The following is a 25,405-nucleotide window of genomic DNA, read 5'->3' as shown; positions in this document are numbered from 1 at the left end:
GAAAGCACCGGGCAACAGGGAAGCGGCGCGTGCGCATTCAGCGACGCGGGCGCAGTGGCGGCCACCTTTTGCAGCACCCAGAGCATGAGGCAGAAGAAGACGGGCATCAGCACAATGACCAGATTAGACACCCACGTCCGCCGCTGCTGCATGCCATTCTTTCTGTGGAAGGGCCGCGGGGAAGAAGGGGGGACACCGTGAGACGTGGGGCAAGCATGCTGCGCATTCAATAGGGGACACTGAGCTGCCTGCTGGCACGCACCTGAGCAGCGCATTAGCCTGCAAGGCAAAACGAGTGAGCCGGCGTGGGTGGGCAACAAACAGCGTCAAGCGGTGGGGGGCGGGCAGGCGGCGGGCAGGTGGCGGGTTCTCGGTGAAAGCCACACAGCCTGTTACGCACTTGGGTGGTCAGTTTGGTCTTGAGGCGAGTCTCCTGGCTGGTGCGGAAGGCGTCCACCGCCTGTGGGGGAGCCGGCCCAGGGGGAACATTCATACTGTGGGCGTCCCGTGGGGTTTGGTGGTGCTGCAGCCCGCCCCGAGAGCCGAAAGAAGACCGGTCAATTTGCTGGATCGCAACAGCAAGATGCTAACAGACAGGCACCCTTGACGCGTGGAAGGCGCCCCAACGGGTTAGGTGACGGCAATTGGAGAAGTTCAAACACGTTTGGTCCATGATCCATCGCTTGCACTTGGTCAACAGCCCCGGCTTGGCCTCTGCCCGATCACCTGGTCTATATTGCCACAGGGGGAAGCTGTGCCCGGCTCCTGCTGGCCGCTGCCCAGCCTGGCGCTATGGCGGACTCCCGCCGCTGGACGAAAGATAGCAAGCAGAGCGACTGGGAGCCCCAGAATGGCCAGCACGACGGTGGCGCCAACGGCACCGCCGCTGCCTCCACCACTGTCGGCGAAATCGTGCTGCAGCCCTGGCGCAAGCGCTTCACCACCCAAGTGAGTTGCTGACCATTTACCTAGATGGATTCGTGAGTGCTAGTGCAAACCGGCTGCATTCATCATGGCAACACCCCAGCAGAGCAGCGCTAGGCCACACGCCACCACCGTCGCTTTGAGGTCCTTTTAACCTGCGCCTCGCTCGCAGTTTGCGGCACTCTTCTGGAAGAACCTGCTGGTCAACTGGCGCAACTTTCGTGCCACCCTGCTGCGCGTCATGGCGCCGCTGTGAGTTTTGTGCGGCGCCGCAATGCACGCGCATCGCAACGCCCACAACACTCTTGTGCCGCCTGCTGTCTGCATGCGCCACCTGCCCTGCCTCCTCAACCCCACTGGTGCGCCCCACGCCCCATGCCCCGTGCGCCACCCGCAGCTTCTTCATGCTGCTGCTGTACCTGACTGATGTGGCCATCAGCGCCGACAACCCCAAGCAGCCGTACGCCATCTCCAACCTCGACCCCGCCGTGGACGCCGTGACCGCCATCCCCGCCTGCGAAACCTCCATGTACATGCGCCCGGGGGGCTGCTGGGACATGTTTTACACGCCCAACAACTCGGCCACCGCCCAGGTGGGCTGGCAGCAGTGGCACGCTGGCTGAGTGGATAGCTGCACCCGGGGGGAGGACCCTAGCTGCGAGTGCAATGCTGCAGTGCAGTGTGCAAGTTATTGCCCCCACCCTTGCCCCTCCATGCCCACTCGCTGTTGCGCTCTGCATGTGCCGCACTGTCCCCTGCGCAGGCCATCGTGCAGTACATGCAGGCCAGCAACCCGGGGCGCCCCATCCCCGGCGACAAGGTGCTGGGCTTTGCAACGCCCAGCGATGTGAACGACTGGCTGACGCTCAACCCGGAGCGGGTGCTGGGCGGGGTTCACTTTAGCGAGGAAGGTGAGCGGCCGCCTTCTGGCTTGAACACCTCCAATTGGAACAGCCGCTTGTGAAAGAGTGGTGGTGAAGTGGCCGGCGGCCCGCCTCACTGCCCACGGCCAACCAACGAGCGAGGCTGCGCTTGCTTCTCTTTGCTGTTGCAGGCCCCACGCAGGTGGATTTCCTGCTCCAGGTCAACACCTCGGTGCAGTACTTCAAGGACAAGTTCCAGGACCCCACCTTCTTCATGCAAGTGCCGCTGCAAGTGGCCACCGAGCGCGCCATCGCCCAGCTGTTTGCAAACGCGAGCCTGGGCGCCGATGCGCCGCAGCTGGCCTGGCAGGTGGCCACCAGCATGTTTGCGCACCCCACCACCAACTCCATCAATGTGGTGAGTATAGGCAGCCTGCATGCCAGCCCACGCTCCATAGTTCAGTTTGCTTTGTCGGTCTGGCCAGCCACCTGCCCAGTGCATCCACTAGTCTGCGCCTGCGTGCAGGTGGGCAAGTCCATTGGCTCCTTCATCTTTGCGGCAAACCTCTTCACATTCGTCCTGATTGTGAGCTCCCTGGTGGTTGGCAGTGGGACTACAATCATACCGTTTGCCATTGGCCCACACTTCTACCTGCCATAAGACGCAGAGAGGACGTGAATCATACTGATTAATTGATTGATGCTTGACATCGAGCCCTCACGCATGCCTGTCCCTGCCTACCTGCCTGCCGTGCAGCTGGCGTCTGTTGTGGCGGAGCGCGAGAGGGGGCTGCGCCAGGCGCTGAAGACGATGGGCATGCTGGAGTCGGGTGCGTTGAGGGGCGAGACGCACGCCTTGCGCTGCGGTTATGCTGCTTGTGGCGAGCCTGCGCAACTGCAAAGCCGACGCCTGGATGGTGCATGTGCCCCGGCAAAGCTGATAGTCTACCACACGCCCCTGATGGCCTAACATGCGCCCTGCCTGCTCGCCTGCCTCCAGCCTTCTGGCTGTCGTGGATGACCGTGGAGGTGATCGCATCCGTCATCTTCTCCCTGCTGCTCATCGGCTTTGGGGCCATGTTCGGCTTCTCTTTCTTCACAGGTAGTCGCGACCGCCATTTGATGTTTGGTGTTGGATCTTCGATGTTGGCGTCTAAAATTTTGATATCTTCCTCCCTTCTTCAGTGAATAGCTTCGGGGTGATTTTCCTCCTCTTCTTCGTGTTTCAGGTGAACATGAAAATGAATATGAAAATGTATAAAATTGACATAATTCATAGATGCAATCCATGCAATTGCATTGTTGATATGCCCTGCATTCCCAATCTGCCCTGCAGCTGTCGATGGTCAGCGTGGCGTTCCTGCTGTCGACCTTCCTGTCGCGCAGCGCCACCGCCATCATCCTGGGCTTTGTGGTCTTCCTGGTGGGCTGGATCGTGCAGGCGGTGGTGGTGTTTGGGTTCCCGTACGTCCCAGGTGCGGCACGGCGGCGGGCGGCGTGTGTTCGTGTGCGTGTGTGCGACAGGGGGGCACGTTAGCATCAAGGCATGGTGGCACTGAAGCAGCCACCCTGCCTCCCTGCTGCCCCGCAGACTACATCAACAGCGTGACCGTCATCACAGTCATCTTCACCCTCATGCCCTGGGCCCCGCTGGCCAAGGCCTGCGGTGCGCTGCTCTTCCGCGCCCCGATGCTCCCCTCCCTTTCCATGCCTCGCACCCGCCGGCCCAGCGCCTGCGCCGCCGTGCGCGCCGCCCTGCCCGCCTGCAGTGGACTTGGGCGCCGCCAGCGAGGACTCCACCAGCGTGGGCATCAGCTGGGACAACCGCTACTCCTACTGCCAGAACATCGAGGACCAGTCGGCGCAGGTGGCGGCCTACCGCGCAGGCACCTACCAAGACTTTGACTGCGTCTTCTCCATCGGAAACAGTGAGCGCCCGCTGCCCGCCGCCCGCCCGCTGCTGCCGTGGTGGGGGACCGGCGGCGCGCGCCTGGGGACCGGACCGCCGCATGCCAGGGCGCCGCATGCGCGCCGTCGACTGCGCCCGATTCAACCGTGGTGCAGTCTTGGTGGTGCTCTCCCTCGAGTTCCTCCTCTACTTCCTCATTGCCATCTACCTGGACCACGTGCTGCCAGACAACAACGGTGCACAACACAACACGCGGGCGGCTGCGTGTGTGTGTGTGTGTGTTTGGGGGGGAGGCATGCTGCTGGGTGCGGTCGGGGCGTCGCGCGTGCCTCGGGTGCCCGATGGTTGGCCGCACGTGCGCCGATCGCGCCCTGGTGCCCGCCGCCGCCGCCGCCGCCCGCCCCTTCCTGCAGGCGTGCGCAAGGGCGGCGTCTTCTACTTCATGTCGCCATCCTACTGGGGCGGGCGCAGCGCCAGGTCCAAGGCCAATGCCGCCCTGACCCCGCCGCTGGCGCGGGCCGCGCAGCTGGATGCGGGCATGGAGCGTGACGAGGATGTGGTGGCGGAGGAGCGGCGCATGCAGGACCTGCTGCAGCACAGGACGGGTGGGGCGGCTGGCAGGACGGGCGGTGGGCTGGGCTGGGCAGGGCAGCACCGGCACGGGCGGTGGGCAGCTCTGCCTCGCTTGCATGCTGGCCTGGCGGCATCCGCCCAGCCTGCGACGCTACGCTTTGCTGCCACGCGCTCGCTGCTGCCAGCCAGCTGAGCGCCGTTGGCCCGCCCACCCCGCCGCCCACCCCGTGCAGGCTCCGGCGGCGCGCTGTCGCTTCAGCCTGACAGCAGCAATGCGGTGGAGGTGTACGGACTGCAGAAGGTGTTCTCGCCCGGCTGCTGCGGCGGCAAGGGCTGCTGCGGCGCGTGCTGGTGCGTTTGCGTGGGGTGCAGCCGCGGGTCACCTGCACCCCGCATGCCACTCATAGTTGGGCGCCTCGCCAGGGGCCACCCCGCCTGCCTGCCTGCCCGCCCACCTCCGCCTTTCTTCCGTCACTCCCCGCCCTCCCTCACCGCCCTGGCCCCCCCGCAGCTTTTGCTGCTCCAAGCGGCGCGGGCGGAAGCGCGCCGGCGAGTTCTGGGCGATCAAGGGCAGCTGGTTTGCCATCGAGCGCAACCAGGTGTTCTGCCTGCTGGGGCCCAACGGCGCCGGCAAGACCACCACCATCAACTGCCTCACAGGTGCGACACTGCTGTGGCTGTGACCTGCCGTGATCGGTGCTGCTGCTGTCTCCTCGCGGGAGCATGGGGGCGCCTGGCAAGTGTGTGGTATCCGACTGCTGCTGGGCGTGCCGCCCTCCCTGCAGGCGTGCTGCCCCCCAGCGGCGGCGATGCGCTGGTGTATGGCGAGAGCCTGAGCACCCCGGGAGGCATGGACCGCATCAGGTGTGTGTGTGTGTGTGTGGGGGGGAGGGGGGGGGGGGCCTGGCATATAGGCATAAAGAATGAAAAGCCTGGCTCGAAGCCAGGGGCAGCGGCGGTGCTGCGGCAGCACGGCCGCAGCCTTGCGCCACGCTTGCAGCGCGGCCTCCCAGCGCCCCCCGGCCCCTCCCCCTGCTCATGCCGCCCGCCCGCAGGTCCCTGATGGGCGTGTGCCCGCAGTTTGATGTGCTGTGGGGGGAGCTGACGGGGCAGGAGCACCTCCACATCTACGGACGGGTCAAGGTGCGGCGCCAGCCTGGCGCCAGCCTGGCGCCAGCCCTGCAGCCGGCCGCTGGCCACGCCTGTGGGGGCCCGTCGCGGCGAAGCACGCGCCGTGGCCTGCCACACGCGACAGCTTTCTGGCGGCTGGAGGCCAGCCCGCCTCACCTGGGTGCCTTGCTGGCCGCTGCCGCCGCCGGTGCAGGGCCTGCCCAAGGCGGCGGTGCGGCGTCAGGCTGAGGAGCTGCTGGACTCGGTCAAGCTGGCGGCTGCGGCGCGGCAGCGCACGGCGGCATACTCGGGAGGCATGCGGCGCAGGCTGAGGTGTGTCAGTATGCGCGTGCGGGCTGTGGTGGCGTGCGCGTGGTGCGGCGAGGGCAGCATGCTGCGCCCGCTGCGGACATTCGCCCAGAGCACGGGCCCTGAGCCGGGCAGGCGCCGTGGCGCCCCCCTGCCCCGTTCCCCACCTGCCCCGCATCCTCACCCGGCCTGCCTGCCCCCTCCACCCCCTGCCGCCTCCCCTCCCCCGCGCCAGCGTGGCCATCGCGCTGCTGGGCGACCCTCTGGTGGTGTACCTGGATGAGCCCACCACGGGGATGGACCCCATCAGCAGGCGCCACGTCTGGGACATCATCGGTGGGCGCTGCAGGGGGGCACACACATGCACACGCACAAGCAGCAGCAGCAGCAGCAGCAGCAGGGCACACATTGCAGCACGCCCGCCGGCGGCAGGCCTGCCTGCCTGCCTGCCTGCCTGCCTGCCTGCCTGCCTCCCAGCCCGCCTGCCTGCCTGCCTGCCTGCCGCTGCGCAGAGTCTTCCAAGCAGGGGCGCGCCATCGTGCTGACCACGCACAGGTGTGTGGGGCAGGGGCCCGGCTGCCGCCGCCTCCACCTGTTGCGTCTGGTCCTCCGCTGCGGCCCCCGCAGACTTCTGGCTGCCTGCCTGCCGCTCTCCCATGTCCCCCCCCTGCCCTCCACGCTCGCGCGCTCGCTGACGCGCCCCTGCTGCGCCTGCCCTGCGTGCTGTGCGTGCTGTGCAGCATGGAGGAGGCCGACATCCTAGGGGACCAGGTCGCCATCATGGCGCGCGGCAGGTGGGCGGCGGGGCGGCGGCGGCGGCAGCAGAGGAAGAAGCGGCGGCAGGCCAGGGGGTGCCCCCTGGGAGGCCAGCCTGGGCAGGGGTGGGGCACCAGCGGGGCTGTGCGGCTGCCGCCTGCCGGCCCGCCGCCGGCGCTTGCCTGGCCCCAGCCGCAGCTCTGCTGTGCCCCCGGCCCCTCCCCTCCCCCCACACACGCGCGAGGGCTTCCCCCTCCCCCCCACACACACGCGTGCAGGGTGCGCGCCATCGGCTCCGCGCTGCGCCTCAAGCAGCGCTTTGGCAGCGGCTACCAGCTGTCGGTCAGCGTGCTGCCCGCTCGCTCCTTCGCCAACGTCGACGCGGCGGCGGTGGCCACCAACGCCGCCGCCGTCAAGCGGCTGTTCCAGGTGGGGCGCCGCACGCTGCACCCGCGCCGCCGCACACAGATACACGTGCGCGCGCTCCGCACCCGCAGCCCCGCCCCGCCACCGTGCCTGCCCTCCGCAATGGCCTCCCACCGCCTCCACACGAAGACCTATGATCTTCAGCCCTCAGCTCCACCTCCCCAACCTCTTCCCACCACCACCGCAATCACCACCCCCAACCACCCCAACCACCCCTTACAGGCCGAGCTGGGCGTGGATGCTGCGGACGAGACGAGAGCCTACATCACATTCCTGGTGCCCAAATCCAAGGAAGGGGCGCTGCCCGCATTCCTGCAGGCGCTGGAGGGGCGGCGGCAGAAGGTGGGCCGCCGCCGAAGCCGCCCGCTGGCTGGCGCACGCCCGCCGCCGCCCGCCGCGCCACACCCGCTGGCCCCGCGCCTCGCCGTCACCAACCCCTGCCCCCTGCCCTGCCCCGCCCCCTGCCCTGCGCCGTGCCTGCAGCTGGGCATCACGGATGTTCCGATAGGGCTGACGTCTCTGGAGGAAGTGTTCCTGACCATTGCGCGCAAGGCGGAGGTGGAGGCGGCGGCGGGGGACACCGTGGTGGTGGAGCTGCAGGATGGGGGCAGCCTGGAGGTGAGGGGGCAGGGCTCGAGAGGGGCTTGGGACCTTCCCTGGCACGCCCAGCAAGGATTGAGGGCAGCCGGGGGCCGCAACACCCTCCCGCTGCCTGCCCGCCTGCCCGTGCTGCCTATCAGACTTGTCACACGCAGCCCGGCCGCTGAGCGTTCCCCCCTTGGCAGGTGGCGCTGGGCGAGGAGTGGGCCACCGACCCCGCCACCGGCCAGAACTACTTCATCACCTGGGCACAGGACGACAACGGATCGCTGCAGGTGGGGCGCCGCTGCTGCTGCCGGCCGCCGCGCCGCACGAATGCGCGCTGTGTGCGCTGTGCGGGCCGGCGAGGGCCACGGGCCGCGCCCCGTCAACCCCCTCGCCTTTTGGCGGGCTGCCCTCCAAGCCTCTCCTCCCTGCTCCCCCCATGCGGCCTCTGTGCACTGTGCACCGGAGCCCAGCCGCCCATGCCGCCCCTGTGCCGCGCCGCCGCAGGTGCTGAGGGCGGAGCCCGTGGAGCGGCGGCCCGGCGGCGCGTCGGTGCTGCCCGACGGCGGCGGCGCCAGCGGCGGCAGCACGAGCGAGGAGCTGGCGCGGGCGCCGCCTGCGGCGGTGGAGATGACACGCAAAGACCTGTGAGCTTGCGCCGTGCTTCAGCGACGGCTGCCCGGCAGGCCGCTTGCAAGGGACAGGCGTGCTTGATGCCGGCCGCATCCACCACCCTGCAATGTACCTTTTGGTTCCATCCCCATTTCATTCACTCCCTCCATACTGCCTGGCGGCCGTAGCGGCGGCACGCCCGGCCTTCAGAATCGGTTGTTGCAAAAAGGCACAGAAATCTGGCTCAAGTCAAAATCAGTGTCGCGCCCGGGGTGGGGCCGAGTGTGGTGGCGGTGTGCTGGGCTGTGTGATGCGCCGCCACGGAATTCAAGGGCGGCAAAATACGACGGTTGCCAGGCAAGGCAGTGGAACAGAAACGCGCCGGCAGGCGGCTTGAGCTTGTGAGCTCGCGCTGGTGAGTGCCGCAGGCTGCACGCAGGCGCTGCCCCGCTCTCCACTGCCACGCCCTACTGCCGCTGCTGCTGCTGCTGCTGGCGCTGGAGGCGGCGGCGCTCGGCGCTGGCCGCCATGCGGCGCTGCCACGCGTTCTTGGCGGCGGCGGGCTTCCTCAGCTGGCCCTGCTCGTCCACTTCGGCGGGCAGGGCGGCGGCGGTGTTGGTGAACAGGTCCAGCACGATGAAGGCCAGGATGGGGGACAGATCGATGCCTGCGGGGGAGGGGAGGGCAGGGGAGGGCAGGGGAGGGGAGGGGAGGGGAGGGGAGGCATGGCTGCGCGGTGAGAAGGAGGCAGCCGGGAGCAGGAGCAGCGCGTGGCTGGCATCGCCCACGCACGCGCGCGGCCCGTGCGGCTGGCTGGCTGCCTACCTCCCAGGGGCGGGATGATGCCGCGGAAGAGGTTGAGGTAGGGATCAACCACCGTGGCCCTGCACCGCACACGGCACGAGCAAGCTCAGGCACCAGAGAACCGGGCGGCATGCGGGAGAGCAGGCACACGGCCCTGTGGCTGATGCCTGCGGGCGGCTCACAGTGGCGACACGATGGCCTGAGGCGCCGCCGGGAACCAGGAGAGGATAAGGCGCCCGATCAGGGCCGCATTGTACAGCTGCCTGCGCCCAGGGCAGGATGGGGGAGCGGCGGTGGCCAAGGGGTGGCGGCGGGTGTCAGCATGGATGGCTGCCGCTCCGCCACTGCCGAGCCAGGCTTGCAGTCCCCCGCCACTCACAGGAAGCTGCTCAGCCCGCTCGTCAGCACCACCTCCGCCACGCCGTCGCCGGGGATGATAGCGGCAAACTGCACCGGCGTGCCGCGCACAAAGTGCACCGACCGCCCCAACGCTCCCAGCGGCATCGACAGCGACAGCTCAAAGCCGCCATCGGGTCTGCAGCACAGAGGAGCAGCGGCAGGAAGGGAATGGCGGTAGGAGGCACAGGAGGGGCAGCCAACGGTGCGACACCCAGCGACCCAAGCCCCGCCGACAGCGCCGCTCCGCCAAAGGGTGCGTGGCGCAGGACAGCGCGGCCGATTCCATCATCGCGATCGTCCACCAATCGGTGAGTTCTCCACGCCAGGCTGGTCGCGGTGCTCGGCACTGCCGGCAGACCTCCAACGCCACAGCCCTGCTCCACCACACACCCCACAGCCCTCTGAAGCACCGTCCTCCCACCCACCTCTCCCGATGTTCCACCGGGTCCTGCCGCCGTGAGGCGTTGCGGCTTCCCATGCCAGGCAGGTTCAGCATCCTGGGCTGCTGCCGCAGAAGGCGATCCAATGCTAGTGAACAGGCGTGGATGGATCGCGGATGCCGACGGGCGCCACCACATATCACAGGCCCATCTTCCCATGCGGGCGGGCGGGGCGCACAGCGTGGTCATGGGTGCCCACCTCATGTCAGCCGCCGAAGCTAGCAGCGTATGCCGCAAGCGTGAGCGGGCATCCATCAGCCTTCCCTCCATGAGGCCCAATTAATTGAGCAGTGATTACAAATCAGAAGGGCCCCACCCATCAAAAGTGGGGGGGCATGGTGGTGACCAAGCGGCAGTAACGGAGGTGACCTGCATGCTGCACACGCGTGCAAGGCAGGAACTGAGTGCGGGTTGCGACAGAAAACAGATGCCATAGTAGAGGGAGCGCCCCATTGTCGAGGTCTGTATAGGTGCAGAGAGGGGCAGGTCTGGAAAGAACTGATCAAGGAAAGCGGACGCAGAGAGGTGGGTGCCCCCTGGAAGCAGGCGGGCACCGAGAAAAACTCGGTCATGGATGTTGGGACCTGGGCCCAGGGTCGCATTCAGTATCAATAAGGACGGAGATGCTTTCCTTTCTTTAAGGATCACATACATTGGCCCTGAAAAGTAAGGGTGGTGGCGATGAAAAGATGCCTGGAGGGCAGGCGCGCAAGTGTTCAGAGGGAGGAGCGGCAGGGGAGCGCCCGGCGCCTGCCGCTGCAGGCTCGAATCAAACAAAAGGCAGGGCAAGCTAGGGCAAGGGGACAGTTAGGGACGCAAGGGATGGCGGTGCGCCTCTGAGAGGTGCTGGTGCGCGGCACACGCCAGGCAGTCGGCCGCGACCGGGCGCGCCCGCATCAGGCGCGCCGCGCCAGCAGCTGCGCCAGCGGCTCCAGCTGCACTGGCACCGGCTGCGCCGCCGCCGCCGCCGCCGCCTCGTGCTGCTGCATGGCGGCCACTGCGTGGGCGAAGCTGAGGCCGTTCCAGCAGAAGGGGTGGCCCGCCAGCAGGAAGCGCGCGGCCTGCACCTTGGTCAGGATGCGGTCCAGCAGCTCGACCATCATGGCGCACGCCGTGGCCCGCTCCTCACGCAGGTTCTCAGCCAGCGCAGCCACCACGCCGTCCAGCTGCGCGCAAGACAGGGCGCAGGCTGCAGGGGCGCGGGCGGAGGGGGTGGGCGGGGAGGGAGAGGGGGAGGAGACGCGCGTCAGGCAGGGCGGGGCAGGCGGGCACGAAGGGCATGGAAGCGCACGGCGCCCAGAATCTCAACACAGGGACAGCGCCGCGTGGCGCCGGGCGCCGGGCTGCCGGCGCAGCGCCCAGAGCGCGGCGGAGGTGCACCGCGGCCATGCGGCGGCTGGCAGGGGGCGCGCGCTTGCCTGAGAAACCCACGCTCTCTGCGGCCTGTAGCAGCAGGGCCTCCACCCACTGCTGCGGCTGGCCGCCAAGGCTGGTGCCGGGCAGCTGCGTCAGCTGCAGGCGGGGTGGGGCGGGGCGGCAGGACGGCATCAGGCTCCCTCCCCCAGACCGCCCACCTCTGCCGCCTCTCCCGCTGCCGCGGTGCTGCGGTCCACACCCGCACCGCACCAGCACACGCGCCGCCACCCCACCCCGCCACGCGCCTGCGCCTTGTGCAGCAGCCTGCGCCCGTAGCAGTCGTCGATCTTCTGCAGGAAGCGGCGGCGCCAGTCTGCCAGCGCGGCGTGCTGGTCGGGCGTGAGCGCCACCCTCAGCGCCACCACCTGCCACTGGTGCAGGCTGTCGGCGGGGGAGGTGCCGTCATGGCCTGCAGACGCCATATTGGCGGTCAGCAGGGCGGCGGCGTCGGGGCCGCTGGCCTGCAGCACCATCTTCACCAGCTCCACCCCCGCATGCACCAGCTGGCTCAGCTTCTGGGCAGCCTCCACGCCCAGGCCCGTGCCTGCACACCCGCACACGGCGGCGCACATGCGCAGCCAACTTTCGTCGGGCAGGGGCAGGGGAGCGCAGCGTGGAGGCAGGGGCCGGGGCACGCGGTGCAGCGAGGCAGGCCGGCCACCAGGCCGTGCCACGCACACAGCCACACACACCCACAGCGCACCATCTGTGGGCATGGCCTCCAGCTGCACCGAGGCGGCGTATGCCTGCAGGTCCTGGTAGTACAGCCCCAGCGCCGCCTGGATCTGCTTGGCGCTCAGCTGCGGGGCGCCGCTGTGGCGCGGCCCCGGGGAGGGCGGCGCGGCAGTGGCGGCGGCCTTGAACCCGCCGCTGCCCTGCTGCATCATCAGGCTGCCCGCCTGCTGCTGGTGGTTGTGCTGGTGGTTGTGCTGGTGGTGGTGGTGCTGCTGAGGCGCGGCGGCCCCATTCTGCGGCTGGCTGGGGGTCAGGTCTGCCAGGCTAGCGGCAGAGGGGTTGGAGGCGCGCAGCGTAGCGGCGGCCGCCGCCGCGGGCGCCGCCGCCGCCGCCTGCAGCAGCGCCTTAAGCTTGGCCATCTCCCGGCGCAGCACGTCGTTCTCCTGCCGCTGGCGCTGCAGCAGCACAGGGCGGGGCGGGCGGGGCAGGCAGCGGCGATATGAGCCCCGGCGTGCATGTGGCTGCACAACAGGCTGGCGTTGCGGGCCATGGGCTGGGCGTGCACCGGCGGCGGCCCCTCCTGGGCGGCCCGGCACCCACCCCGCCGCCGCACCTGAGCATCCATGGCGTCGTCACTCAGCAGCTGCACCTTGCGCTGCAGCTCCTCAAACTGAGCCTTGCGCTTAGCCCGGTAGCGCTGCTGGGCCTGCAGGCAAGCGCGCGGTTGCGCGGGATCGGCAGCGGGGCCCAGGGCCGCCCGCCGCCAGGCGGTGCTCGTGCAAAGCGTGCCTGCCACCCGGCGTCCCGTGCGTCGGCGGCAGGCCCGCCCACCCACCTGCTTGTTCTGCTCCTGCTGCCGCGCATTGCGTCGGCCGCGCTGCTGCGGCTGCGAGGCCTCGCCCAGCATGTCCAGCGCCTGGTGGCCGCTGGGGGACATGGATGAGTTGTAGGCGCCCTGCTGCAGCCCCTGCTCGCCGCTGCCCCGCCAGTCGCTCGGCTCGAGGGTGGAGATGCTGCCGCCGCTGTGCCGCCGCCCCGCCATCCCACCCTGCTGCGCCGCCTGCTGCTCATCGCGGGCGGTGCCGTCGCCCTGCTCCCCTCCCTGGACAGCAGACAGCGGCGAGCCCGCCCCGGCCGAGGGTGCTGCTGCCGACGCTGCCACCGCCGCCAGCGCAGCCGCGGCTTGCTGCTCCTGCGGGCTGGCGCTGGCTTCCACCATGCCTGCTTCTTCCTCCGACATGCGCTAGGCTCCCTGGGGAACGGGCCGCGTGAGGGGCCAGCTGGGGGGCCGCAAGCACGCGTCTCACAACGCCTGCGCCCGCACAAAGTTTGATATGAAGCGCCCCCTTGGGGTGGGGGGCGGCGCGGCTGGCAAAGGAGGCCTGTACCAGGCCCAGGAGCAGGTGAAGGATTACCCTCCCATTGACACCGGCCTGCAGCGGTTGAACAAAGGGTCCAAAGAGTGTGTCCTCGACTAACGTAGGTGTAGGAGGGACGGTGTCGATGATGGCATGGCTGGGGCCCACTTCTGCGCACCTGAGTGGGCCGAGCATGACCACATGCAGATGGCGTGGGATGAGGCGATGGCATGTACTCCCAAGTTTCTCGCACCCCGCAGGCAGCCTGCAGCCCAAGCGACATGCCACCCGCGTTGACCACCCTGGCTGGGTGCCGGCGGCTGCGACCGCCTGAGCGGCAGCGGGTGGCGGGTGGCGCGGCCTCCGGTTCTGACACATTTTGTCCACTGCTGTTACAATAGGAGGCCAGAACAAAATTGGTTTGGGCATACAATGGAATTGAGTGCAGTTTGATGGGGGAGCTGAAGTCTGAAACACGCTGAGGGAAGATGTGCAAAGGCGAGGAGCAAGCGGCGCGGCTGGAGCCAGATTGCAAGTGCAACTGAAAGCATTTGGGAAAAGCAGGCACTGGTCTCTGCTGCGCATCGAAGCAGAAGGCAGGGTGTGCGGCAATGCCAGCATATCAAACGACTGATTGACTGACCGTCTCGAGCAAGAAAGCAGGGCGGGGGGCCGGGGCAGGGGGCTGCGCCTCATGCCGTCACATACTTGCTCAGCAGCTCCCTGACCTCCTCCTTGGTGGTCAGCTCCATGGGGGTCCGCCCATCCAGGTCCTGCACACGGGAAGCAGCGCAGGGCGGCGCGGATGGCCTCACCAGGCGCCCCACCCAACACCCCGTCCGGGCACACAGCGGAGAGCAGCACAGGGGCGGGCAGCGGCCAGCTCGCCAGCCGCACAGCGGCGCAGGTGGGCTGCAGGCAGGCCCCGCGCGCGCCCCCCACCTTGATGCTGGGGTCTGCGCCCGACTCCAGCAGCTCCTCCACCTTGCCGTCGTCATTCTCCGAGCAGGCCATGAGCAGCAGCAGGTCGACGGGCGCGGTGCCGGCTGCAGAGGCAGGGGGACAGGCGTGCCCAGGCGGTCAGATGGCCTTTGGAGCCGAGGCGCGCAGGCGGCTGCCGTCGCTGCTGCCGCGCCAGGCGGTAGCGCATCCCATCTTCAGGCGCAGTGGTGGGCCGGGCTGGCAGCCCCGGCTGGCATGCGGCTGCCACCTCCCCGGCAGCTCACTTGCAAGCATGGCCTCGCAGCGCTCGTAGTTGCCCTGCAAGGCAGGGCACCAGCTCGGGCATGTGGAGCTGCGGGTGGGCAGCACCGCCCCACGCGCTGCGCTTTGCTCAGCGGGCCGCTACATCCCACGCCAGGCAGGCATCCTCAACTCGCCGCGCGGCGCCGCCCCCGCAGCAGCCATCCAGCCAGCCATCCAGCCAGCCGGCCGGCCAGCCAGCTCCCACCCACCCGCCCACCCACCCACCTCGCTGGCCAGCATGCCCATGTACATGAAGTAGTCCTGCACGTCGCTGGCCTGATAGTCGCCCCGCTTCTGGCCCTGGAAGTACTCTGCGCGAGGCCGGGGGTGGAGGCGGGAGGGCGGCGCTGGCGGGGTTGGGCGACCGCACAGAGGCTGGCATGCAACGTGCGCCACGCCGTGCCGTGCCGTGACATTGAGGCAGCACAGGGGAGGCGCGCATTCATAGTAGGTTGCTGAGCTGGCGGCGGCGGCGGCGGCGGCACCGCGGCGGCTCTGACACCGGTCCCCCTGCCGCACCTGCGTCCTGGGGCGCGCCGTTGGCTTCCTTGTCCTTGCTGTTGCCAAACTTGAAGAAGGCACGGCAGCGGCTGCCGTTGCTCACGGCGGCCCGCAGTTGGCGGCCGGCAAAGGCGCGCCGCCGGCTGCCCGCCCGCGCCGCGCTGCCTGCTGCTGCGCACACGCTTGCTGTCAACGCCTGCATCGTTGCTGATGTACTGGGAGGGCAGAGGGCGCGGGTGGGGAGGGTGGGGTGGCGAGGGTGGGCTCTAGGGGGCGGGCCGGCTCGCAACAGGCTCTGCAGGGTTCACTGGGAGTGTGGGTGGCTTAGCAGGCGCCAATTGGGTGGTGCGGCAACGATTGCTGCCTGGGTCTATCCCCTGCTACGCCCCCGAGCGCAGCACGAGCAGACCTGTCACTCAGGAGTACACGTCTCCCCCAGGATGGGGTTTCGATGGGGCATGCATAAATAGGCGCCATCGACGCACCTGAAGCCCATTCTGCCGTTTCCCTTCCTCTCCGCCACCCGGCACCCTTCAACCTTTGACAGGTGCAGCAATGGCCGCCCTTGCCGCTGCCCAGGCGCAGACCATCACCCAGTCCAAGCCCAATGTCTTCGCCGCACGCCGGGTAGGTGCAATGCGCATACGGGGCAGCCTGCAGGGGCCATGCATGGCTGCATGACGGCGCCTGGTCCCTTGACCAACATGGCTACTCAACCCAACGCTTATCTCCTTATCTCCACTCCGGCCCTCAACTGTGCCCTAATCGCCGTCCTTGCGCGCAGGCTCAGCGCCCCAGTGCACGCTTCGCCGTGAAGGTCCAGGCCGCGGTGAGCGGCGCCGCTCGCCAGCCGCCGTCGCCTGCCAGCACCGCCGCACCGCCGCCGGGCCCCCGCTCCTAGCCCCGCCCCTCCTCCTGCACCTCATGCCCGCCACCTCCTCCCCGCTCCCTCCCTTCCCCCTCCCCTCAGGTGGCGGCACCGGAGGTGACCTACACCGAGACGGCCCCCGACTCGCTGCTGCGCCCCGGCATCGACGACCCCAACAGGCAAGCCAGCCAGCAGCAACCCCCGCCCTACTCAAGCCTGGGTGCTCCCCCGCCCTGCCAGCCATCGCTTGAGCCTGCCAGTCAGGCTGGGGGCCATGCGCATGCCCGCCTGCCTGCCTGCCCGGGGCGACTCCAGCCCCCTCCTCCCCTGTGCTCCACCCCTGCCTCATCAGGCCGCGTCTCACGCAGCCTGCCCGAACCCGCCCGCTCCCCGCCCCCGCAGCATGCGCGGCCGCTTTGAGAAGATGATCCGCGGCATCCAGAAGCAGGTGTGCGCCGCCATTGAGGAGGTGGACGGCAACACCTTCCGCCAGGACGCCTGGACGCGCCCCGGCGGTGGCGGCGGCATCACGCGCGTCATGCAGGAGGGCAACGTGTGGGAGAAGGCGGGGGTGGCGGTCAGCGTGGTGTACGGCACCATGCCCGCCGAGGCCTACCGCGTGGCTGTGGGCAAGGACATCCCCTTTGCCAAGGTGAGGTGGGGGGTGGGAGGGCAGGCAGGCAGGGGAGAACTGCACAGCCGGTCTGTGGGGTGAGCCCAGCGCTGACCTGGCCCCCTGCCCCCTGCCTCTCGTCCCCTCGTCCCCGCAGGACGACCGCGTGCCCTTCTTCGCCGCCGGCATCTCCTCGGTCATGCACCCCTGGAACCCGCACTGCCCCACCATGCACTTCAACTACCGGTGAGGCGCCGGCCCGGGGGGGCAGCACGAGGCCCTGCTGCACCGGGCTGCGGCGCACCGGTGCCTGGCCTGGCCCTGCCTCCGCCCTTTACCGCAGCCCACCCACACCTGGAAAAGCTGCTGCGCCGCCCCTTGCCCGCCCGCAGCTACTTTGAGACCGAGGACTGGAAGGGCATCCCCGGGCAGTGGTGGTTTGGCGGCGGCACCGACATCACCCCCAACTACATTGTGGAGGAGGACATGAGGCACTTCCACGGAGTTTACAAGGTGCGGGGGGCGGGGCGGGGCAGGGAGGGGCGGGCCAGCACCCCGCCTGTGCGCTCTCCCTTGCTCGTGCCTTGCCCGCGCCCACTCCCTCCCATCATGCCCTGCCTGACGCCTGCCCCACCCCCCACACACGCCCCCGCCGCAACAGGCCGTGTGCGACCGCCACGACCCCACCTGGTATGACAAGATGAAGGGCGACTGCGACGACTACTTCATGATCGCGCACCGCGGGGAGACGCGCGGCCTTGGCGGCATCATCTACGAGGACCTCAACGACCGGTGAGGGAGGGGCTGGGGAGGGGCGCGCAGGGGTGCCCTGCATGCCCCGCCTTGCGTGGCCACCTCCCTGCCCTGCCCGCCGCCCCGCCCCGCCTGGCACAGCCAGCTGACTGTCCCCTCGGCGCCCCGGCTGCCCGCTGGCGCAGGGACAAGGAGGAGATCTTTGCCTTTGCCACCGACGCCGCCAACCACATTGTGGAGGCGTACGTTCCCATCGTGAAAAAGCACAAGACCGACCCCTACTCGCCGCGGCAGAAGGAGTGGCAGCAGATCCGGCGCGGGCGGTACACCGAGGTGGGGCCCCGGGGCTGCCGCGCCGCGCTGCCTGCCGCTCGCTGCGCCGCTCCCTGCCTGTGTGCTGCGAGGCCACCCACCCACCCAACCACCCACTGCCCGCCCCGCCTCTATTCCTCCCCGCAGTTCAACCTGGTGTACGACCGCGGCACCATCTTTGGCCTCAAGACCGGCGGCCGCATCGAGTCCATCCTCATGTCCCTGCCCCTCACAGCCAGCTGGCGGTGAGCTGCGCGGCGGCCTGCGCCTCGGCAAGCGTCGCCCAGCTCCCGCCCCGGCCGATAGCCACTCTGCCCCAGCCTGCCCAAGCATTCCATGCGCCTCACAGCTGCCGCGCCCCTCGCTGCTGCCTCCCCCTCCCTCCTGCCGCAGCTACGACTACCAGGTGGACCCGCAGGGCCCCGAGCAGAAGTTCCTGGATGCGGTGCGCAACCCCAAGGAGCAGCAGTGGGTGTGAGCGCGCGCTTTGCATAGATGACGCCGCCACGCCCGTCCCCATGCCGGCCTCGGACGCACCCATAGAATGCACGGCAGGCTCGACCCTCTTCCCTTGGCACACTGCTCGTTTTTGCTTGCGCACACACTTTTCCTTCTTCCCTCGCCACCCAAGTTTTGTGCTACCCAACGGGGGGCCGCATGGCCCCCGCTGTACTCGCTCCCCAATTCATGCGCACCGGCTTTCATTGCGAAACCGCCTACAGACAGCACCCATTCAACGCGCAACATGCCACTGCAACCCACCCCAAACACCACGAGGCCTGGCAGGCCAGGGACATCACCAGCAGAGCAGCAGCGCACACCTGACGCGGGTGAGGGGCGGTGGCGGCAGCGAGCGACCGCCGCCGACGGGCCGCGCCCACCCCCGCCATCGGGCAGGGCGGGCAGTGGGGAGCAGCCCACCACAAGAACGAGCTGGACGGGCAGAGCGGCCGAGCGTGTCCCCTGCCGTCCGGTTTGTTCCGGCCCGGTTCCTCAAGCCCTACTGCAGGCAGGAACGGTTGCTGCTGCAGTCGCGCTCCTGTCTTTCCCTGTTTTCCGCTCCCGCGTGACGTCACCATGCCTATCATGTTAGCCATCAAGGGCTGGAGGAAGGGCGTGGGCGTCCTGGTGCGTGAGCTGCGTTTTTTTGTGGAGCAGACGCTGCCGCCCCTGCAGAATGGTATCGCAGTCAGAACAGGCGTTCAGGAAGGGGAGGCGACGGTCACGCGGCTCTGGCGGCTGTCCCCCCGCCGCTCTGGCTCCCGCCTGCCGCCGCCACCGCCTCTCTCTTCCCTTGTGTCCAGGACGGGGCCTTGGTCGACAAAGACGATCCCAAGGCTGTTGAGGAGTACGAGAAGCGCAAGTGAGAGGCTTTGTGCTTGGACATTGATTTTTCTTGCAACTACAGCTCCGTCCCAGTCTGACTGCCGTGGGGCTGCCGCTCACTGCCCTGCGCCTATGCACGTGCAGGGACGAAAAGAAGGGTATCACCAAGGTGCCGGCAGTGCTGGGCAACGTGTGGAAGAAGGTTGCCACCAAGAAGGGCGATAAGGTGCCCAAGGAGCCGCCGGCAAAGAGCTAACCCTGCTCGCAGGGGCACGACACCAGCAGGGGATGCCACTGTACTCTATTTGTATTGAGCCTATCCCAATACATCTCCCTTCCTCGTGATACTCCTTCTGACTCAGCTGCCACTCCACCCGTGATTTATTCCCTCCTTTCAGAACCATACACCTTTCAGAACCATACACCCGTCCAAACGTCCGCACCCTGGTGTGGCCCTTGGGCGCGCTGCTCACAGCGCCAGCGCACCCCAATCAGGTCTCTCTCTTACAGGCCCCGCCGCAGCCGCGGTGCCGGAGAGTCACATCAGGGTGGAGAGCAGCAGGCCCAGGATGAGCATGGAGCTGAAGGCGATGTGCCAGCGGGTGGCCAGGAACTTGAGCGGGCGCAGGCCCTCGGGATCTGCGGGCGCGATGGGCGCGGGGCGGCAAGCCGTGTGAGCCGGGCAGCCACAGGCCACGCCCAGTGAGGGAAGCATTGCACCCCAGCAGCCGCCTGCCATCCCGGCGGCCCAAGCAGCCTGCCAGCTGGAAGCCTGCACAGCATGCTGCTGCTGCGCGGCGCCTCCCAGCCGGCCGGCCCGCCTCACTCTGCGCGTTTGTCTCCGCCAGCTTCACCATCTCCCCCGCCAGGCCGTAGGCCACCATGGCGGAAGTCCAGCAGGCAAAGGGCAGCACCCCCAGCAGGCCCATCGCCAGCGTGGCAATGTGCGTGAACCCCACCACAAACTTGAGCACCTGGGGCGGCAGGCACAGGCACAAGCGCACAAGGCGGGGCAGCGGGGCGTCGGGTACCCGTGTGCAGGGGTGTGTGGGCAAGCAGGCAGCGGTGGAGGCGTGACATGGGCAGGCAGGCTGAGGCGGCCCCACCTCTGTGGCCTTCTCGGTGCCCAGCCGCACCAGCGGCGACAGCTTGCCGTGCTTGCGGTCGCCCTCCACCTGCAGCCAGCCAGCCAGCCAGCGGCACCGTCGACGCCGACGTTTGCCAGGGCGGCAGGCACCAGGGCTCGCACCCCCTGTCTGCTGCCGCACCGGCACAGGCATCAACACGGGGCAAGCAGCCGGGCACGCGGGAAGGGCGGGGCACACCTGCCGCAGGTCGTGCACAGGCTGGCGCCCCCCCACCCCTGCTGCAGCGCTGCCTGCCACACCTGGTGGAAGTGTGCGCAGAAGAGGATGACGGTGGTGGTGATGCCCACCAGGCCCGACAGCGCCACAATCATCTGGTTGAACACGGCCTGGCGGCGGCAGGGAGCGGGACGCAGGAGGGGCAGCACACAGTGGGGGTGGATACCTGCCAGCGAGACCAACAGCAGCGGCAGGAGCAGCAGTGGCCACACAGCCGCGCTGCACGGGCAGCGCAGGCCGGCAGGCCAGCTGTGCCGGTGCCTACCGCCCGCGGCCGCCCACCTGCGCCGGCGGGACCTGGGCAAAGTAGAAGGCGCAGGTGGCCAGCGGCCCAAAGGCCAGGAAGCACAGCGGCTCGCCCAGCCCCAGGTAGCTCCACCTGCGGGGAGGGGGCACAAGCACAGCCGGGGGCTTGCTGGCCCGCTGCCCAGGCATCCGGTGGGAGGCGGCGGCGTGCCCCCCCCACCTGCTCTGCTCGGCATGCTGGCCCTTGCCCCGGCCTCCAGCCAGCCAGCCAGCCAGCCAGCCATCCAGCCAGCCAATCAAGCGCCGCACCTGAACGGCGGCCCCTGGTACACGTATCCCATGGCAATGGCGGCATACAGCATGCGGGCGGCCAGCGGGTTGCCCTGCGCCAGCGGGCGCGGCACAGGCAGGCCGGCAGCTCAGCCGGCGGGAGCGGGGCGGCAGGGCATCCGCCACCAGCACTGGCCGCCGCTGCCACCTCCCAGCAGCACGCCGCCGGCACCCCGCCGGCCAGCCAGCCGGCCAGCCAGCCGGCCAGCCAAAACCCACCACGCCGTGCAGCAGCCAGAAGAGCAGGCCCGTGCCGGCTGCCAGCATGGCAGTGGCGAGGAGGAAGACCAGGCGCGCGTCGCCCCCCAGCAGGTTGACCACGCTCTCGGGCTTGGTCTTGTCCACTCCCGTCACGCTGTCAAACACGTCATTGCTGCGGCACGTGTGCAAAGGGGGGGAGCAGGCGTCGTGCAGGCGCGGCTGTTGACATCTGGCGGGCACCTGTCGTTACCGCTGTGCTGCGCCACCACCCGCACGCACCCATAAGTGGACCACCAGCAGCCGCCCCCACCTGAGGTTCAGCCAGGCAATGATGGCGGTGGCTGCCAGGCACAGCAGCAGGGTGCGGGCAGGCGCAAACGCGCCCGTCTGCACATAGGCTGCGGCGGCGCTGACCTGCGGGGGCAGGCGACAGCGCAGGCACCGGCTCACAAAGGCACCGACGCACGCGGCAAAACCGCAGCGCAGAGCAGGCTGCAGCGGCAGCATGCAGCATGCAGCGCACATCAGGTGCCTGCCACAGGTGGCACGCCCCCCGCCGCACCAGGATGGGCGCCCAGGCGACAGAGTACATGGGCAGCTTGATGGCATGCCGCCACAGGTCTCGCCGCTCCTCGGCGCTCTGCGGCTGCGGGTGCACCGTCCCGTCGGGGTCGATGATGGAATCTGCCTCCACAGCCTGCCTCCCCAGATCCCCGCCATCCGCGGCAGCACCCGCTGCCGCTGCCGCCGCTGGCGGCGGGCAGCGGCGGCGGCGGCGGCAGCAGGGCAGCAGAGGCCGGCTGCGTGGTTGTGCTATCCGCAGTTGCGTCTGCTGCGCTGCCAGGCGTTTGGGTTGTGCAGCAGCACACCGAAGAGTATGGCCTAGCGAGGCCCAGCAAGCCATCGCTGCAGACTGAGAGGATGGCTCAGAATGATGGAGATGTAACCCAATTGAGCAATGGGATCGAGCGCCCCTCGTTCCTGGCCCAGCATTGGGTTCTGCCCTGTTGGCAAGCCGATGGCGCCGATGGCGTGGCCATTGCGCGCCCAGCCCATTCCGGCACTCACACGGCAGCCAGTTTAAGCTTCTGTTGTGGTGTGGGCGTTGTTGACTGCGCTGCCACTCACTTGTAGCCACCCGCGTCTTCCCCCTTGCCCACCCTGTCTTTTCCTCGCCTCTCTTCCTTCCGACAGGACACCAGCGCCGTCAGCCTGGTGTAGGTCTCGGCAGAACAGCTCCCGCCACTTACCCCTGGTCGCTAGCTGCCGCCGCCACCGCCGCTGGAGAAGCGGCCTCACACGGATATGGCATACGTGGGCAATGGGACTGTTTTCACTTACGTTCCTGACAATTGTCGGGTTGATCCATCGTCGGCCACGGCTGAAGGCTCCGCCGACTTTCGCATCGACCGCTGGAACGAGTACTGGCGCAGCCTGATCCCTACATTTTCTGCGGGCATTGTGCTGGGCTCCATCAGCGCTGCAGGCTTTGCTGTGTCTCTTGTGTGGGTACGTCTGCTCAGCTACTTTTCCCAATTCACAGGCAGCTGAGCCGTGCTTGCTTTCCATCCACGCCACCCTGTCCATGCTTCCCGTCGCAGTTGTGCGTGCGGCACCGACGGCGGCGGCTCATCACCCGGGCACGGCAGGCAAAGCTGGAAAAGCAGCAGGCGGTCAAAGCAGCCGCCACCACTGGGAAGCAGCCAGTCAGCCGTGCACCACGCATGACGCCAGGCCGGCTCCTCAAGTGGCTTATTCTGCTCTTGGGCCTGGCCGTCATTGGCGTGTCTGCCTGGGGACTGGCGGAAAGCATCATTAGCACGGACGGGCTGGTGTCGGAGTTCTGGGCTCTCATGGAAGATATTGAGCAGCTGGTGAGCGACGGCTAATGTTGCCCAAAGAAGCAAGTGAGCGGGTGCGAATTTCACTCCCTCTCTCATCCCTGGATATGCTATGCAGGTGGTGGACATGGAGGCGTCGCTGTCCAGCCTTGCGGTCGGGCTGGACACGCTGTCGGGCACCCTGGTCAGCGCCCAGGGCCTGCTGCTCAAAATCGTCGACACCGTGGGTGGCATCCCGGTGATCGGGCCCTTGATTGGTGCGCACAATGGAAGTGGCAGGGAGGCAGGCACCCAGCCGCGCCGATCAAAGGCCCAGTGGTTATCACCGCCTTGTGCTGGCTGCACCAAGCTAGCTGCCTCCCACTGCCGCATCAACCCGCCGCCGCAGGCAAAGTCGTCCCTCTGGACACGATCGAAAGCTTTTTGGGGGATCAAGGAGATGCGGCGGTGAGCGCCATGAATGAGGCGGTGACCGTCCTCAACGACACCGTCATCCCCATCATCAACAACGACATTTTGCCAGTGAGCAGGGAGCGGAATGGGGTTGCTTGAAGCGGCAAGGAGGTTGCAGTGTTTGTTTTTTGCAGGACGCCGAGTCATATTCGCTCTCACCCAAGCACCTCCCTGTTCTGTAGACGCTTGACAATGTGAAAAACTCCCAAGACCTGACCACCAGCCTGGAGGACACCTGGCGATATGTAGTGTTTGCAGGCAGGGCACTGTCATTGCAGGGAACTGCCAAGATATGCAGACATGTGTGCCAATCTGGATGCAGGTTTGCTCCATGCCACCATTGGGCCACCTTGACCTTGCTGCCTGCCTGTCATTGGCTGCAGTGCTGTTTGGACTTCTCATCATCTTCTCGGCTGCCGTTGCATGGACCTGCTACTCCATGCGGCGCGGCATGCTGGCCACTGCGCTGGTCTGTTGCTTGTGGGCGCTGAATGCGGTTGTCTGCCTCCTCGGACTTGGCCTCATGAATGGGGCGCGCACCATTGCCAACGACACCTGCCTCTACTCGGAAGAGCTGGCCTCCCGGCTGGTGCTGGAGAAGCTGGAGGGCGATGCGCAGAGAATTGTGAGGGCGGGGGCCGCCAGCCAGCCACGCCTTGCAGCGCTGACGCAGCGTGCCATGTGCCTTTTGCAGCAGCATTCCGGTGTCCTTGCGGCTGTACCGCCACCGCCCTTTCTTGGTATGTGCCACCCTATGCAGGCAATCAATGCGCTTGACTACTACCTTGGACGGGTTGACCTCACAGACTCGCAGGGCAACCCGCTGCTCACAAACGGCACCACCGAGTGCAGCGCTGAGCTGTCGGCCGCGTTGCTGTACCAGGTCGCCGACATCCAGCTGCAACAGGCATTGATCTATGCCTGGGTGAGGCGAGGAGGAGCCAAATTCAGGGGCCGCCAATGGCTGGGTTGGTGATGGTGGCGGAGATGCAGGTGCATCACCTCTCCAGCAAGTTGCCCTGGCCTTCCCTGCCACAGGACCTGGCGGAGTTCCTGCCCACTGTGACCAACCTGCTGGACAGCGTCAACCTGCCAACCATTCCGTTTGTCAATTTCGACCTGGACAGCATCAAGGATCCGCTGGTCACAACGTCAGAGCAGCTGACATATGTGCTGGACCAGGGTGAGTCGCTGCCTGGAAGAGGATGCCGCCGGCATGCTTGCGTCTGCTGGTCAGTTCATGGCGCAGTGCCAGCCTTACCACAGCCTCCTCCCCCGCCTGCTGCTTGGTGCAGTGTGCAATGTGACGCTGTTGTTGCTACGAGAAAACAACATCCAGCCTCTCTACTTCAGAATCAAGAGCTACGTTTGCTGCGACTTAACTGACGCGATCTACTCAGTCTGGGTGCCCTGGACGTGTGCGGGGGTGCTGGCGCTGGTGCTGTGTATCCTGGCTACGGCGCGCATCGTCAGCAGCACGCTGCGCCCCTCCGGCACGACAGGAAGGCCCAGCGATGATGACCCCGCTCCGGACAAGGTGAGGGCAGGCAGGCAACAACAGATGCATGGACAGGGTGCGGTGTCCCAGGACTTGTGCCCGACCGATCCCTGCATGTGTGCCCCCACAGCCCAACCTCTGTGATATAAGTGCATGTGAAAGGCACATCAAATCTTCCCATGCCCCCAACTGTGCAGGCAGAGGCTGTTGGGAGCTTCATTGTGGCGACCAATGGAGCCTCGCCGGACGGCAAAGCGGGCCTGCAAACGGCAGTGCCACAGGCGGTGGTCCCAGCCGACCCACAGATTGCATCATGATCAATGTCCCACTACCTCAATTTGTTAACTCATTTATCGTGTATATCTTGATGCAAATTGATCACACTTTCACTACGTGAATTTAGTAAGTGCGGCGGGGCGCTGGCTGCCGCCCGCCTCGCGCCAGGTCAACCAATTCAAGCGAACCTCCAAAGAAGGGGGCAATACCTCCTGCTCTACAGTTTCCTCTGATTCTCACCGGCCTCGCTCCTCGGAACAGCAGGTTAAGGTGCTGCAAGTCCCAAGGTGCAGCATGCAGCGGCAACGGGACCTTGCGGCGGATGATGAAGGGGAACTACTGCGTCTGCAGGTGAGATCTACATTGTTCACTGAGTCTCAGGGTTTGGCCACCCCAACACTCGCCTCTCGCCTGTCGCC

The 25,405-nt window shown here is 67.6% G+C and overlaps 6 protein-coding genes across 6 annotated transcripts; 3 read left to right on the top strand and 3 right to left on the bottom strand.

Moving 5' to 3' along the window:
• Window positions 1-674: 674 nt before the first annotated feature.
• CHLNCDRAFT_57211 (hypothetical protein) lies at window positions 675-8,106 on the top strand (the record flags this gene model as incomplete). The annotated part of the gene is made up of 27 exons (XM_005849715.1): window positions 675-948; window positions 1,097-1,176; window positions 1,322-1,517; window positions 1,688-1,835; window positions 1,979-2,205; window positions 2,314-2,373; window positions 2,545-2,617; window positions 2,788-2,889; window positions 2,973-3,016; window positions 3,124-3,262; window positions 3,379-3,453; window positions 3,557-3,715; window positions 3,852-3,932; window positions 4,110-4,301; window positions 4,503-4,620; window positions 4,781-4,929; window positions 5,055-5,133; window positions 5,325-5,412; window positions 5,594-5,712; window positions 5,924-6,024; window positions 6,201-6,243; window positions 6,429-6,482; window positions 6,723-6,873; window positions 7,093-7,212; window positions 7,354-7,488; window positions 7,656-7,745; window positions 7,963-8,106. Exons 1-27 carry the CDS (start codon window positions 793-795, stop codon window positions 8,104-8,106), a joined length of 3,123 nt encoding a protein of 1,040 aa, XP_005849777.1. The 5' UTR covers window positions 675-792.
• Window positions 8,107-8,534: 428 nt separating this feature from the next.
• Window positions 8,535-9,375, bottom strand: CHLNCDRAFT_20845 (hypothetical protein; the record flags this gene model as incomplete). Its single annotated transcript, XM_005849446.1, has 4 exons — window positions 8,535-8,734; window positions 8,893-8,951; window positions 9,054-9,134; window positions 9,251-9,375. The coding sequence occupies 4 exons, from the start codon at window positions 9,373-9,375 to the stop codon at window positions 8,535-8,537; spliced, it is 465 nt and encodes a 154-aa protein (XP_005849508.1).
• Window positions 9,376-13,851: 4,476 nt separating this feature from the next.
• Window positions 13,852-15,107, bottom strand: CHLNCDRAFT_142839 (hypothetical protein; the record flags this gene model as incomplete). Its single annotated transcript, XM_005849445.1, has 5 exons — window positions 13,852-13,932; window positions 14,102-14,205; window positions 14,386-14,419; window positions 14,630-14,715; window positions 14,924-15,107. 5 exons carry the CDS (start codon window positions 15,105-15,107, stop codon window positions 13,852-13,854), a joined length of 489 nt encoding a protein of 162 aa, XP_005849507.1.
• A 353-nt stretch (window positions 15,108-15,460) lies between these two features.
• Window positions 15,461-17,929, top strand: CHLNCDRAFT_142838 (hypothetical protein; the record flags this gene model as incomplete). Its single annotated transcript, XM_005849714.1, has 10 exons — window positions 15,461-15,532; window positions 15,690-15,734; window positions 15,876-15,993; window positions 16,142-16,425; window positions 16,544-16,632; window positions 16,779-16,899; window positions 17,048-17,178; window positions 17,325-17,472; window positions 17,599-17,696; window positions 17,845-17,929. 10 exons carry the CDS (start codon window positions 15,461-15,463, stop codon window positions 17,927-17,929), a joined length of 1,191 nt encoding a protein of 396 aa, XP_005849776.1.
• Window positions 17,930-18,528: 599 nt separating this feature from the next.
• Window positions 18,529-19,033, top strand: CHLNCDRAFT_142837 (expressed protein; the record flags this gene model as incomplete). The annotated part of the gene is made up of 3 exons (XM_005849713.1): window positions 18,529-18,579; window positions 18,756-18,814; window positions 18,922-19,033. The coding sequence occupies 3 exons, from the start codon at window positions 18,529-18,531 to the stop codon at window positions 19,031-19,033; spliced, it is 222 nt and encodes a 73-aa protein (XP_005849775.1).
• A 282-nt stretch (window positions 19,034-19,315) lies between these two features.
• Window positions 19,316-21,510, bottom strand: CHLNCDRAFT_48633 (hypothetical protein; the record flags this gene model as incomplete). The annotated part of the gene is made up of 9 exons (XM_005849444.1): window positions 19,316-19,416; window positions 19,604-19,751; window positions 19,884-19,952; window positions 20,165-20,251; window positions 20,424-20,520; window positions 20,697-20,770; window positions 20,937-21,090; window positions 21,229-21,332; window positions 21,481-21,510. 9 exons carry the CDS (start codon window positions 21,508-21,510, stop codon window positions 19,316-19,318), a joined length of 864 nt encoding a protein of 287 aa, XP_005849506.1.
• Window positions 21,511-25,405: the final 3,895 nt, after the last annotated feature.

Source organism: Chlorella variabilis (genome assembly GCF_000147415.1).
Source record: "Chlorella variabilis unplaced genomic scaffold CHLNCscaffold_5, whole genome shotgun sequence".
Taxonomy (NCBI): Eukaryota; Viridiplantae; Chlorophyta; class Trebouxiophyceae; order Chlorellales; family Chlorellaceae; genus Chlorella; species Chlorella variabilis.
This window is presented reverse-complemented; position numbering and strand designations above follow the sequence as displayed.